Source organism: Podarcis muralis, chromosome 13 (genome assembly GCF_964188315.1).
Source record: "Podarcis muralis chromosome 13, rPodMur119.hap1.1, whole genome shotgun sequence".
NCBI classification, from domain to species: domain Eukaryota; kingdom Metazoa; phylum Chordata; class Lepidosauria; order Squamata; family Lacertidae; genus Podarcis; species Podarcis muralis.
This window is the reverse complement of record NC_135667.1, coordinates 38,977,335-38,991,531: the sequence shown is the minus strand read 5'-3', so window position 1 is coordinate 38,991,531 and position 14,197 is coordinate 38,977,335. Positions and strand designations below refer to the sequence as shown.

General features: G+C 46.5%; 1 protein-coding gene across 1 annotated transcript; it reads left to right on the top strand.

Annotated features, from left to right (window-relative positions):
- Positions 1-895: 895 nt before the first annotated feature.
- Positions 896-9,326, top strand: LOC114582048 (vomeronasal type-2 receptor 26-like). The gene is made up of 6 exons (XM_028702818.2): positions 896-910; positions 1,928-2,251; positions 3,159-4,013; positions 4,962-5,189; positions 7,677-7,803; positions 8,428-9,326. Exons 1-6 carry the CDS (start codon positions 896-898, stop codon positions 9,324-9,326), a joined length of 2,448 nt encoding a protein of 815 aa, XP_028558651.2.
- Positions 9,327-14,197: the final 4,871 nt, after the last annotated feature.

The window sequence follows — 14,197 nt, the reverse complement described above, 5'->3', positions numbered from 1 at the left end:
GTGTTGATGCTGTTAATCTTCTTGCTGCCTCAAATGGCGAATCTGTCAAATGTCAGTCGGAGCATCAGTCACCTCCATATCCCACACAAGTACTATCAGCCAGGTGACCTTATCATTGGTGCACTTACTTCTCACATCTTGTCCTCTGTTGACTATGAAAACTTCATACAATGGCCATCCATCCATCAGATTCTTAATCCATTGTAAGTATTTCAATTCCCATGTGATATTAATTCCTAAATTACTATGTGGGCTTAGAAACACTCCCCATTTACCTATTTTTGCTATGGGGATTTATTACTTATAGGGAGGGGTGCAAAATATCCCCTCCTTCCACAGAACATAGGATCAGACTTAGACTTAACCCTCCGCACCACCTGAATTTTAACATCTAAAATGATCAAGCCAGCCAATAAATTTCTAGTCAAGCCTGTAGGAACGAGGAGAATAATCTAGGATCCAGGTTGGAAGCAACGAAAGAGGAATCTTCCAGTGAGATATGACATTATGTTCTGGGTGGTGTGTTTATCTCTCACCCCCAAGCTCCCCCACCCCATTTTCCAGAAGAAGAAGAAGTGTTTGGATTTGATATCCCGCTGTACCACTATCCTAAGGACTCTCAAAGTGGCTAATAATCTCCTTTCCCTTCCTCCCCCATAACAAACCCTCTGTGAGATGAGTGAGGCTGAGAGACTTCAGAGAAGTGTGACTAGCCCAAGGTCACTCAGCAGCTTCATGTGGAGGAGCGGAGAATCGAACCCAGTTTACCAGATTACGAATCCACCGCTCTTAACCACTGCACCACACTGGCTTAATTGAGCGGAGGAGCCATGGCCACGACCAGTCACAGGGGTGTCATAATCTAGAGAGCCCAGCATTCTGATGTCAACAGGAAATGGGTGAATGGCCAGTAGGAACCATTGGTCTACCTAGCTCAGGGGTCTGCCCCAGCCCGACCTGTTTGCTAAGCAGATGATCTACCATTGGGTTTTACAGAATGTTCAAAGAAAAAGTACACAGAGTAATTGTCAAAACATTACAGGCAACAGAAGGTTGCCTGGTACCGGGGGCAATATCTTAATTGATGGGAAACTGAGGTGGGGCTCCAGAAACCTGCAAAAGGCCAACAAACTACAAGAAGGAAGCAGCTGGAGGGAATGACTCCTAGTTTCAGTTTTTTCTACACAAAGGCACAGAGTATGGGAAACAAGCAAGATGAATGGGAGCTTTTAATACAGGATGGCAAATATGACCTAGTTGGCTAGTAGGCATTACTGAAACCTGGTGGGATGAGACTCATGACTGAAATGTAGGACTTGAGAGTTAATCTGTTTTAAACGTGTAGACCAAACAGGTTGGAAGGAGGAGCATTATATGTAAAGGATGTGTATACTTGTGAATAAATCCATGACCTGGAGCATGGAAAACAGATTGAAAGTATATGGTTAAAATTGTAGGAGAGAGAAATAACAGTGACCTCCAAGGCAGACCAAAGACTTGGATGATGCCTTCCTAGAGTAGATTATGAAACATTCCAAAAGAAGAGAACTCAAACTCTGCCAAGACTGTAAGGTCCGACAAATTGCTCCATTGCCTCGGAATTCAAGGTTTCTTTAACAGATTGGAGAATTGGGTTAACAAAACGAATTTCAATAGGGACAAATGTAAGCTTCTGCACTTAGGCAGGAAGTACCTACTTCACAAATATCAGCTGAAGGACACCTGGCTTACTAGGATCTAGCCATCTTAGTGGAGCTCAAGCTTCACTTGAGTCAAAGGTGTGATGCAGTTTTTGCTGTCTGTGTGTTTAAACCTAATTCTTTATTGGTTTAATTAAATCTGCCTGTAAGCTGCGTTGTTGCTCCCTAGCACAGAAAGGCAGGGAACATAAGTTTCCTTAAACAGATTGACCAAAAATGGTACACAGCAAAACGCTTTGGTGTCCAACTCTCATTGCAGTGTTGTACCAAAATACTATCAGCAAATTCTGGCCTTGGTGTTTGCAGTCAAGGAAATCAACAAGAATTCCAATCTATTACCTAATGTCACATTAGGATTCCATATCTTTGATTGTTACTTCAGTGAAAGGATGACTTACTGGGCCACTTTGGAGCTACTCTCTACACACTATAGATTCGTACCCAACTACCAGTGTGACAAACAGAAAAACCTGAGGGCCGTCATTGGGGGACTTGACTTTGAGATTTCCCTCCACATGGCAGCCATCTTAGGTGTCTACAAGATTCCCCAGGTAAGAGTCAAACATGGTGATTTCCCCTCATTCTTCTTTCCTCTGTCCTGTTGAGAAACGTTTTCCATTCCATAATAGCCCTCTTGACAATTTCAGATTGTATTTAATAAAAGCTTGAGGAGGAGAATTGCACCGCCTTCATCCATTTCCCAACCTTTGCATGTTCTTCAGAGGGTAACAATGGAGCATTTTGCAGATACAGTTGAACACAGCTAGTCTATGTATGCAAACAGCTTGGTCTGCTGGCCTCAGGTAGACTTCAACCAGGATGAATTGCGGAGGCTGCTCATCAGTCGCTTGCACATTACCTTAATTAATTTGACCTGGACAGTTGGGGGCTGTCACTGGTGCTGTCAACAGAGCAAGCTTTTATATTCTTTTACTTTAATCCACAGAAAGGCATGGAAGTACACTCTCACTCTTGATCTGCCACCCAAATAGCCATTGCTTCCTAGAAATCAGACCCCTCCTGCTGCCTATGGTGGCTGCTAAGAACAATGCTCTTTTGGGTTCTGCTCTGAGACACACAGAACACATCTGGTCCTTTGGGAAGGAGGGGGCTCTGGCAAACTCTTCAGTGACAGCATGTCACTTGGCTGCTGTACTGTTTCTAATGCATCTGACTCCTGTCTCTGCTTACTGCTACCTTGCCCTGGTTCTTCATCACCTATTGTTTCCCAGGTCCTTTTTCCTTCTCGGGTGTGACCCGTCTCAAACCACCACACCATACTCTCCTCCCTTCCTTCTCTCTGGACTGTTATTGGGGCACCACTCCTCCTCATCTGCCCATTCTTTGATGGGCTTACTAAGACAGTGGGTCCAAAGCACAATGGTTTCATCATTGCTATCCACACATAACCAATGTTTCTACTGCTTTAATGGGAAATAAGTGTCTGTTTCCTTCCAGCTCACTTATGGCTCCTTTGCCCCAGAGGATGCTGGTCCAAGACAATCCACTCCCTTCTACCGGATGGTGCCCAATGAAGCCCATCAGTACACTGGGATTGTTGAGTTACTTCTGCACTTTGGATGGACGTGGGTTGGGTTGCTCGCTGCGGATAGTGAGAGTGGAGAGAAATTTATGGAAATCCTGCAAACTCTGCTTTTTCAGAGAGGTATTTGCTTGGCCTTTTCAGAGAGAACTCCAAAAGGCTCGTATTTTGAAGAGTATTATGACAGGATCTCCCAGTGGCTCCAAGCCTATCTTGCTATTGCGGAAAGCAAAGCCAATGCTGTCGTTGTCTATGGAGAAGCCAAGTCCATGTTTTATTTGCAACTATGGCTAGCGGCAGGGGGTGCAGAAAATGTGACATCTATGGAGAAGGTATGGATTATGACTGCTCAATTGGATTTCTCAGCAGTGGCCTTTCAAATGAGCCAGAGTATGCAACCATTTGATGGCTCCATATGCTTCACAGTGCACTCAAAGGAGGTGCAAGGATTCAAGACCCTTCTTCGCTCCCTCAATCCTTTCATGGCAGGTGAAGATGGTTTTCTTCAGCTGTTCTGGCTGCAGACATTCTATTGTTTCTTTTCAAAATCCAGTACTGAGTTTAGTGAACCCTGCACTGGACAGGAGAAGCTGGAGAGCCTCCCCTCATCTGGCTTTGAGATGAGCATGACTGGCCACAGCTACAGCATCTACAATGCCGTCTATGTTGTGGCACATGCTCTACATGATGCCATGTACAGATCCAGGGCAAAAGACAGAGGAATTGTGAGAAGATGGAGACCGCAGCTTCAGAAATTGCAGCCTTGGCAGGTAATGGCTCTTTTTATATTATTATTATTATTTCATTTTATATTGTTGATAAAGCAAAGACAACAATTTTAATAAGAGACAATAATTGAAAGATGAATAACCAAAGTGTAAAATAGGCAGGTAGGGTGTGTAGTTGCACGTGAGTTAAATAAAGACTTTAAAGTCCAAATTAAATCCAATTGTATCAGATCACCAAGCATAGTTCCAGATTTGCCAGGTTTTGGGGGAGGGGGTTGTTTTGAAAACGTTGGTTCAGCTGTATATGCCAAATCATATGAAACATGTCTAGTCCTTGTCAAAATCTCGAATTATTTGTGATTATCTTTGTTATAGCTATATTCCAGAGTGAGTGGTACAAAGTGTCCAGCATCAGATTTTTGGGCTGTGTTCTATTGAGTTGCAATTACTATGAATGCTGCCAGTTTAATCTTGCCAATTCTTTTGGCAATATACTTAAAATGGTATAATCAGGAATACACAGTGACATTCATTTTGGACAACAAACCATCTTTTTATAGTAATATTTATCATTTCTGAGAGCTTCAGCTCTTCAAAACAGCTAGGTGTGATATTGTCAATGGCAATTTCTATCTAAAACTAGAGTCTTAACAGGAACATCTTTTTTGCCTGTTTCTCCCTCAGTCTAACCCTCTCCCCATTTTCCTGTTCTTTCATTTATACCCTTTCTGCATTGAACTTCATGGATGTTTGCATGATGATTTCAAGCTTTGAAATACATATACAGTGTGGCGTAGTCCTATACGGAGGAATCTCCAGAGGAAAGAGAGACCAAAATTTACTGTTATTATTGCAATAGTTATTATTTTGTGATTATTTGAAATCTTGTCTACTGTCTTGGAAGAGGCAATGGCACCTTAAAAGGCGATGCTGATCATAAGATAAGTTTGAGTTTTAAACAATTGTCCTCTTCCTGCCATCTTGATGCAGCTCCACCCATTTCTTAGGAGTGTCTCATTTAACAACAGTGCGGGAGAAGAAGTGTCTTTTAGTGAGAACAGGGAATTAGAAGCTGGATTCGATATTACCAACTTGGTCACTTTCCCAAATAACTCCTTCATCAGAATGAAGGTTGGATGGATGAATTTGGATGCTCCCCCAGGAAAAGAGTTTTCCATCAATGAAGACAAAATGGTGTGGCACAGGAGTTTTCACCAGGTGGGGCATGATTTCAGGAAATTGCAACTCCAGTGTGTCCTAAATGTGATGCTTGCATCTTGGAAGCCTAGCGGAGACATGGATCCTGTATTTTTCCTCACTTGTTGTTTATGAAAACCTCTATGAATGTTGTGGGGCTCTGATGCCTTGAAGCAGGCCAGGACATAGTTCATTATTATATGCTTGTTTGTTTATTGCATTATATTTCCACCTTTCCTCCAAGGAGCTCAAGGCTGTGTGCTTACTTCCCGTTTTATCCTAACAAGAACCCTGTAAGGTAGTGTAGACTGAGAGAAGCAGCACTGGCCCAAAGTCACCCAATGAGTTTCATGGCCAAGTGGGGACTTGAACCCTGGTCTTCCACTTCCCTGCCTTGCACATTCTTTAAAGATTTCTAGGCCAGCAGGGTTTGACCTAAGCCTAACCTCCAAACACCTTCTTTGGGAAGAAAGAAAAGGGAGCTGAGCCTGGAGACAGACGTCTGCAGAGAATGCTTGTTTGGAGGCTAGTAATTCTCAAGATATAGTAGCAGAAGTCTGGCAGAGTCCAGCACTATCCTTGTTTTTGAGGCTGCTTAAGTTGTGGAATGTGCGTGGCGCTGTGGTCTAAACCAGGCTTCCTCAACCTCTGCTCTCCAGATGTTTTTGGCCTACAACTCCCATGATCCATAGCTAGCAGGACCAGTGGTCGGGGATGATGGGAATTGTAGTCTGAAAACATCTGGAAGGCGAAGGTTGAGGAAGCCTGGTCTAAACCACAGAGCCTAGGGCTGGCCAATCAGAAGGTTGGCAGTTCGAATCCCAGTGACAGGGTGAGCTCCCGTTGGTCGGTCCCTGCTCCTGCCAACCTAGCAGTTCAAAAGCATTTCAAAGTGCAAGTAGAGAAGTAGGTACCACTCCTGCGGAAAGGTAAACAGCGTTTCCATGCGCTGCTCTGGTTTGCCAGAAGCGGCTTAGTCATGCTGGCCACATGACCCAGAAGCTGTACACGGGCTCCCTCGGCCAATAAAGCGAGATGAGCGCCGCTACCCCAGAGTCATCCGTGACTGGACCTAACGGTCAGGGGTCCCTTTGCCTTAACTTGTGTTACAATTGTCTCTTGGCCCAGTGTATTTAGTCTGGGGTTCTCAGTCCGCAACATTTGTGCTTTTTCAGCTGGAAAAACTGAAGGAACCTGAAAGTGCATACAGTAGCTGCTTATTTAAATCACTTAGGATGTCAAAACATCCTTTCAACTCTACTTTAAAATCTTTTGAATTTTATAAGAAATGTATTTTTCCAAATGATTGTATTACTGTTCAGGTGGACTCCCTCCCTCCCTTTGATTTTTTTTAAAAAACACACACATTGAAATGGCCATAACTTCATTTTCAGAGTCACAAAAACATCTTCTGCCTCATTAGATGCTATTAATGGCTGTTGACAGCTCATTGCTTTCAAATTTCTCTCTCTCTGTTATGTACTGAGTTGAATAGGATCCAAACTGCAGCAGTCTGATTGGTCCTAGAACAATAGGATCCAAAAGGCAGCAGTCTGATTGGTCCTAGAACAATAGGATTCAGAATGCAGCAGTCTGATTGGTCCTAGAACAATGCAGCAGTATGATTGGTTGGCAGGAACTACCCAATCATGCTCCAGATAGAAGTGAATCCACAACCTGATTGGCTTACAGTAGAATTCCGGAATTAGCCAATCATGTGCAGCCCATTGTGTAAATAATGTATATAAAGCAGATACTTTGAGGGGACATTCATTCATTCCTCCTCACCACTATGAGCTGAATAAAGAGCATGAAATCACTTTGCGACTCTGAGTATATTTCACTCTCTCTCTTTTTTAATAAGATATTTATTAAAATTTTCAAAATATTACAAAAGACAGAAAAAAATACAAAGAATCAAAATCGTTAATAGAATAAAAAAAGAGAAGAAAACCCCTTCCCCCCGTGTAAAAAGAGAGAAGAAAACCAAATAAGAAAACAAAAAAGTGGCAAAAATACAAAAATCCCAAACCTTTAAAATCATTTAAAAACAAATTCATTATTTTCAGATCCTTAACTGTCATTACCTTCTTTCTTAGACCTCCTCCTCCTCCCTTTCTTTGTATCCTAGTTATTAATTATCCCAGCAAATCCTTTCCTTTCCATGTTTCATAACATTGTATCATTTCATTACCCTAGACTATTTTAATCTTATCTTTCTATAATAGAATAAACCTTAAAACTTAAAGCTTAAGCTTCTTAAAATCATACTATTCTTTCATAATTCTTTAAGCATCTTTGCTAAAGCCAAATAATTTCTTCCAACATTTTTCTATCATTCATCAACTTTATAAAACATTCTAATAATATTAATTTCTCTTAATATTCAGCAGGTCATTCTCCCATCCACTTGATCCCTTGTAGCCCAGAAAATGGAGTTCAGGTTCTCCAAAGGTCCATTATTACCGCTGTGCTAAAAATTTCCTTACGGTTAATTAAAATTCACAGGTGCCACCCCTCTCTCAATGCAACAAAAATTGTCCTTCTGGTACTAGGAGAAAAAAGAAGGAAGGGGAGAAATTCTGCTGCTATGACTGTGCTCCATGTTCAGAAGGCAAGATTTCATACCAGAAAGGTAGGAGACATTAGGTAGCTTTCAGATAACTCAGATTTCCTGTGAAGGGTGTGTGGCAGAGTGAAAGGTGTCACAGTTGTTGCTATTGATGTAGTTCTGATTTCCATGGTGATTGAAGTTCACAGACTTGGAGCTCTTCATTGCAACCAGCTGATGGCCCAGCATCGGGGCCAAACATTTTCAAAGAGGTGCTTTGTAAGCCCAAATGATCAGATGATGGTTGGGGTTTACAAAGCACACTTTTACCTGCCCTACACCTAACATCAGAGATGATCAGATGATCAGATATAGGGCCAGTAGGTGTAACTTGCTAAAATGGCCCCATGGGTCAGAGGTTTTCTATCATTGGATTACCTGGGTGGTGATGGAGATGAGTTGCACCGGTGCGCCTGCAGAGGACAGGCCTCCTGCTGTCCAGACCCACCCCCTTACTGTCCAGGCAAGCGACTGTGAGATCATTGTCTGGTGGGGGGGGGGTCCACAGCCCTTTCTCCCCATGCTATTCACTCCTGTGTCTGAAAAGGATTGTCTCTTGCACATCCAACTGGTAAGTCCCATACTGCCAGGAGGATGCATACCTACTCTCAAGTTGCACCCTTAAAGGGAATCCTTTCTTCTTTTCAGACATGAATGACTGTGTCGGATGCTCAGAAGATCACTATCCAAACAGGAACCGAACACAATGCATTCCAAAGTCCATCAGCTTCTTGACTTTGGAAGAACCGCTTGGGATGAGCTTAGCTTTTGGCTCCGTATTCTCCTCTTTGCTGACCATATTGTCCCTCGCCATCTTTATGAAGCATCAGGACACACCGATTGTCAGGGCCAATAATCGGGACCTCACCTACGTTCTCCTCCTATCTCTGTTTCTCTGTTTTCTCTGTCCCCTCATCTTCCTCAGCCGACCAGACAGAGTGACCTGTCTTGTGCGACAAATGGCTTTTGGTGTGGTTTTCACAGTGACTGTGTCTTGTGTGTTGGCCAAAACCATCACCGTTGTTCTGGCATTCATGGCCACCAAACCAGGATCCAGAATGAGGAAATGGGTGGGGAAAAGACTGGCAAGCGCCATTGTGTTGACTTGTACTATTATCCAAGCTGGTATTTGCACTGTGTGGCTGGGAACCTCTCCCCCATTCCCCCATTTTGACAAGCACTCTGTGACGGGAGAAATTATTCTGGAATGTAATGAAGGGTCAGCTGCCATGTTTTACTGTGTCCTGGGCTACATGGGCCTCCTGGCCACTGTCAGTTTTGTTGTGGCATTTTTAGCCAGGAAACTGCCTGACAGCTTTAATGAGGCCAAATTCATCACCTTCAGCATGTTGTTGTTTTGTAGTGTTTGGATCTCCTTTGTTCCGGTCTACCTGAGCTCCAAGGGAAAACACATGGTGGCTGTGGAGATCTTCTCCATCTTGGTCTCCGGTGATGGTTTACTGGGTTCCATCTTTTTCCCCAAATGCTACATTATCATATTGAGGCCTGATCTGAATGACAAACAGCAGTTAATAAAGAAGAAATAGAAAAGTACCCTGTTGTCACTCTTTTCTGTTACCCCAGAACATGGGTAATGAATTTGCTGCCGAGTCATTGATATAATTTCAGTTGATTTGTTTATTGAACTTGCTATGTGCATTAAAAAAAAAATCAGATGGTCCCCCCCCCCCGATATGCGTTTGGGAGCCCAAGGGTACATTTGGAAAACTAAGGAACTCTTGTGGACACAAAAAAACACCAATTTCACAGAAGAAAGTGTGGAGATGCCCAGAAACTCCACCTCCATCCTTTCTTGTAACTTGAATCCATTGGTTTGGGTCCTACTCTCTGTAGCAGGAGAAAAGCTTGCTGCATCTTCCATGTGACAGCCCTTGAGGTATTTGAAGATGGGTATCATATCTCCTCTCAGTCTCCTTTTTCCAGGCTAGACATACCCAGCTCCCTCAACCGTTGCTCAAAAGGCTTGGTTTCCCACCCATCATCTTCCTGGCTGCCCTCCTCTGCACATGTTCAGCACACATTTTACCTCATGAAAATATAATTGGGTACTTTGCCAAAAGCCTGCCTGAACTCAAAATATACTATGACCACAGCATTCTCCTGATCCTAATGCCATAAAAAAATAAAATAAATGAGATTGGTCTAGTATGACAACAGCAGGCCCAGGACAGAACCCTTTGGCATATCTGTGGCATCAAGAGATAATATCTCTATGCTATGAGGAGAAAATGAAAAGGAGGAAAATACCCCTTTTTCCAGAGAGAGTGAGAGATGCCACATATACCTATTCTGAGCTCAGAATTGTACATGCAGCTCTCTCTGTGTATGAAGAAGTAGTTGAAGAAGAGCCCGGAAATAAATCCCCTACGTCAAGTTTTGTTTTAAATTTTGCCTGCCTTACAGGCCTGTGGTCTGAAGTCTAGGGCTGCATCCTTGGAATCCGAGAGTCAGGGCCGAGCTCACAATACCCTTTGTGTCTCAAACTCTGCTCTTGAATGCACTTTCCTCTTCACAAAGCAGCATGTGAGAAAAGAGGGTTTAGGTGAAATCACAAGGGTAGTCATTGCCCTGGGCACAGTTTTTTCCAGGCCACGTTTTGCTCCTCACACCACCCATGCCAGCCCTCTTCTGCTTTGCAAGTCTGATCCCACATCCCAGCCCCTCAAAGCAGCGTGGGGCTGGCAGGGCATCAGGAGGATGCAATGGGCATGTGCCCTTCCTGCTGCGTCCTCCTCATGTCACCTGCCCAGCTTGTCATGGATGCTTTAGTTGTGTTCCCTGCATTCCAGGGGTCGAGCTTGTTGACCTTTGGGGGCTCCTTTCAATTCTACATTTTTTTGTTTATTTAGGTGAATATATAGCCCCCCCATGGGACATGGGTGGCGCTGTGGGTAAAACCTCAGCGCCTAGGACTTGCCGATTGCATGGTCGGCAGTTCGAATCCCCGCGGCGGGGTGCGCTCCCGTCGTTCAGTCCCAGCGCCTGCCAACCTAGCAGTTCGAAAGCACCTCCGGGTGCAAGTAGATAAATAGGGACTGCTTACCAGCGGGCAGGTAAAAGGCGTTCTGTGTGCTGCGCTGGCTCGCCAGATGCAGCTTGTCACACTGGCCACGTGACCCGGAAGTGTCTGCGGACAGCAGTGGCTCCCAGCCTATAGAGTGAGATGAGCGCACAACCCTAGAGTCTGGCAAGACCGGCCCGAATGGGCAGGGGTACCTTTACCTTTTACTATAGGGGCCCTAAAAAGGCCCGCAGACACCTTTTGCGCCTCCCCTACTCGCGGGGAAACCCGGTTTCGGGGATCCGGAGTGACGTGGGGTGAGCGGCACGGTGCTTCGAATCGTCTGCTTCTTCCACGGAGCGAAGCCGCATAGCTGTTGCCGGAGAGCGCGCACTTTTTCCTGTGGACAATTTGACTTCAAAGTAATTACCCGTGAGTAGAGCTGAAATGGGAGAATCGGATTTTAAACGTTTAATTTGGCATCGAAACGGGGAGGTTCAAAACAGGAAGTCCGCCTTCCCTATTTGTAAATAGACTGAGGCAAGGAGGCTGCAAGCTGAAGTCTTGGAAAGCCTTTCGTAAGAGTCTAAATTTCCATCGGCAAAAAGCATAAAACCCCCCTTGGAGGCAGGAGAAGGGGGGGGGGAGTTGTGGACTGAGTATGCCTGCAGGAGAGAGTGGAAAAAGTTAAAGTACCGCCGCTCTGACCCTGGAAACGGGCTGCTAGTAGGACTGACGTTTTGGAATGTTCATTGACAGTGTTTAGAACGTTCATTGACAGGTAGCGAAATGAGAGAATACATTGTTTCTACTGTCTCCGGTTGCTGTTGTTGTTTAGTCGTTTAGTCGTGTCCGACTCTTCGTGACCCCATGGACCAGAGCACGCCAGGCACCTCTGTCCTCCACTACCTCCCGCAGTTTGGTCAAACTCATGCTGGTAACCTCGAAAACACTATCCAACCATCTCGTCCTCTGTCACCCCCTTCTCCTTGTGCCCTCCATCTTTCCCAGCATCAGTGTCTTCTCCAGGGAGTCTTCTCTTCTCACGAGGTGGCCAAAGTACTGGAGCCTCAGCTTCATGATCTGTCCTTCCAGTGAGCACTCAGGGCTGATTTCCTTAAGAATGGATGCGATTGATCTTCTTGCAATCCATGGGACTCTCCCCTTCATGGATCACTGCCTTGCCGTGGCGAAGGGGCTTGAAGAACTCAGAGAAGCTATGAACTACGCCGAGCAGGGCACCCAAGATGAACAGGCCATAGTGGAGAGTTTTGACCAAACGTGATCCACCTGGAGGAGGAACCGGCAAGCCACTCCAGTATCCTTGCCAAGAAAACTCCATGGACAAAGACAACAGGCCGGTTGCTTTTAAAGAGGAGTAAAGGTAACTGTAAACTCAAACTAACTTTGGATTATTGGAACATTGTTTAAAAGAGGACAGTACTGATTAACACAAATGAAAACTGTTTCCCCTAGTGGAAGCTTTTGAAATTGGTTGCTCCATAGGAGCTGGACTAGGGGAATTTCCAGCTGCAAGATAAAGAAGCATGAGACTCTGGGATTGACCTTGAGTCTCTTAAGTGTTATGGCAAATGGAAAGGAAAAAATAGACGGAATGTCGACAGAAGAGGCCTTAGTGGCCGTATTGGTGAAAATAAACAATTCGCTGGAACAGCTTCACAAGAAAACAGACGTGATGAATGAGAAAGTAAATGCTGCAAATATTAAAATAGACTTAATGGCAGAAAGTTTAAATAATCTGGGACAAAAGGTGAATACCAGTACTGAAACCATCCAGAAATTGATACAGTGGTGCCTCGCAAGACGAAATTAATTCGTTCCGCAAGTCTCTTCGTCTTGCGAGTTTTTCGTCTTGCGATGCACGGTTTCCCATAGGAATGCATTGAAAATCAATTAATGCGTTCCTAGGGAAACCGCCTTCAGACCAGGTCTGGGGACAGTCTGTCCCCCGACCTCTTCTGAAGGCTGGGGGGGGGGGAACAAGGGCTTTTCTTCCCACCCCCAGCATTTTAAAAAACCCCGGGACAGCGGAGGACTTCTCCGCTGTCCGGGGCAATCTTAAAATGCTGGCGGGCGGCATTTTAAAATCGCCCGGGACAGCGGAGGACTTCTCCGCTGTCCGGGGCGATTTAAAAGCCCCTGGGAAGGCAGGCAGGGGGGAGCAAGGACTTTCGCCCCCCGCCCGCCTTCAGAAGAGGTCCAGGACCTCTTCTGAAGGCGGGCGGGGGCGAAAGCCTTTGCTCCCCCCTGCCTGCCTTCCCGGGAGAGCGGAGAAAGGCAGCGCATTTCTCCTGTGTCCCGGACGGCTTTTGAAGGCAGGCTTTTGAAAGCCGTCCGGGACAGCGGAGAAACGCAGCGCGCCCTTCCCGCTGCCCCCCAACTTGGCTGGAAGGCTGGTGGGGGGAGAAGCCTGCTCCTCCCCATCGCCAGCCCCGCAAACTTGGGAGACAGCGGGAGAGGCGCAGCGCGCCCTTGCCGCTGCCCCCCGACTTGGCTGGAAGGCTGGCGGGGGGAGAAGCCTGCTCCTCCCCATCACCAGCCCCGCAAACTTGGGAGACAGCGGGAGAGGCGCAGCGCGCCCTTGCCGCTGCCCCCCGACTTGGCTGGAAGGCTGGCGGGGGGAGAAGCCTGCTCCTCCCCATCGCCAGCCCCGCAAACTCGGGAGACAGCGGGAGAGGCGCAGCGCGCCCTTGCCGCTGCCCCCCGACTTGGCTGGAAGGCTGGCGGGGGGAGAAGCCTGCTCCTCCCCATCACCAGCCCCGCAAACTCGGGGGACAGCGGGAGAGGCGCAGCATGCCCTTGCCGCTGCCCCCCGACTTGGCTGGAAGGCTGGTGGGGGGAGAAGCCTGCTCCTCCCCATCGCCAGCCCCGCAAACTCGGGGGACAGCGGGAGAGGCGCAGCGCGCCATCCCGCTGTCTCCCGACATGGTTTGGAGGCTGGCGGAGGGCTTCCTCCTCCCCCAGCCCCGCAAGCTCCCAGAGCGATGCCAAAGCTGCGCGCAGCTTCGGCATGGCTCTGGGTCCCGTTCTGGGGGAGGGGGAAGCTCGGGCTTCCCCCGCCCCAGCCCCACGCCTGGCGGTGGGGGAATAAATTTTTTCCCCTTTATTTCCCTCCCCCCCCCGCCAGGCTTCGGAGGAGGTCCGAGGACAGTGGGGAAGACGCGCTGCGCTTCCCCGCTGTCCCGGAGATTTCCCTATGGGCTTTCGTCTTGCGAAGCAAGCCCATAGGGAAATTCGTTTTGCGAAGCGCCTCCAAAACGGAAAACCCTTTCGTCTAGTGGGTTTTCCGTTTTGCGAGGCGTTCATCTTGCGGGGTACCACTGTATAGGAATCTACTCTGATATGGCAAACTGCAGATGAAATCAAGGAGAAAAC

Excerpts from the sequence above, each read along its gene's own strand:
- LOC114582048 (XM_028702818.2), top strand. Across the intron at positions 2,252-3,158 it reads GTGTCTACAAGATTCCCCAG|CTCACTTATGGCTCCTTTGC; the intron begins GTAAGAGTCAAA and ends GTTTCCTTCCAG. Across the intron at positions 5,190-7,676 it reads GGCACAGGAGTTTTCACCAG|GTGCCACCCCTCTCTCAATG; the intron begins GTGGGGCATGAT and ends TAAAATTCACAG.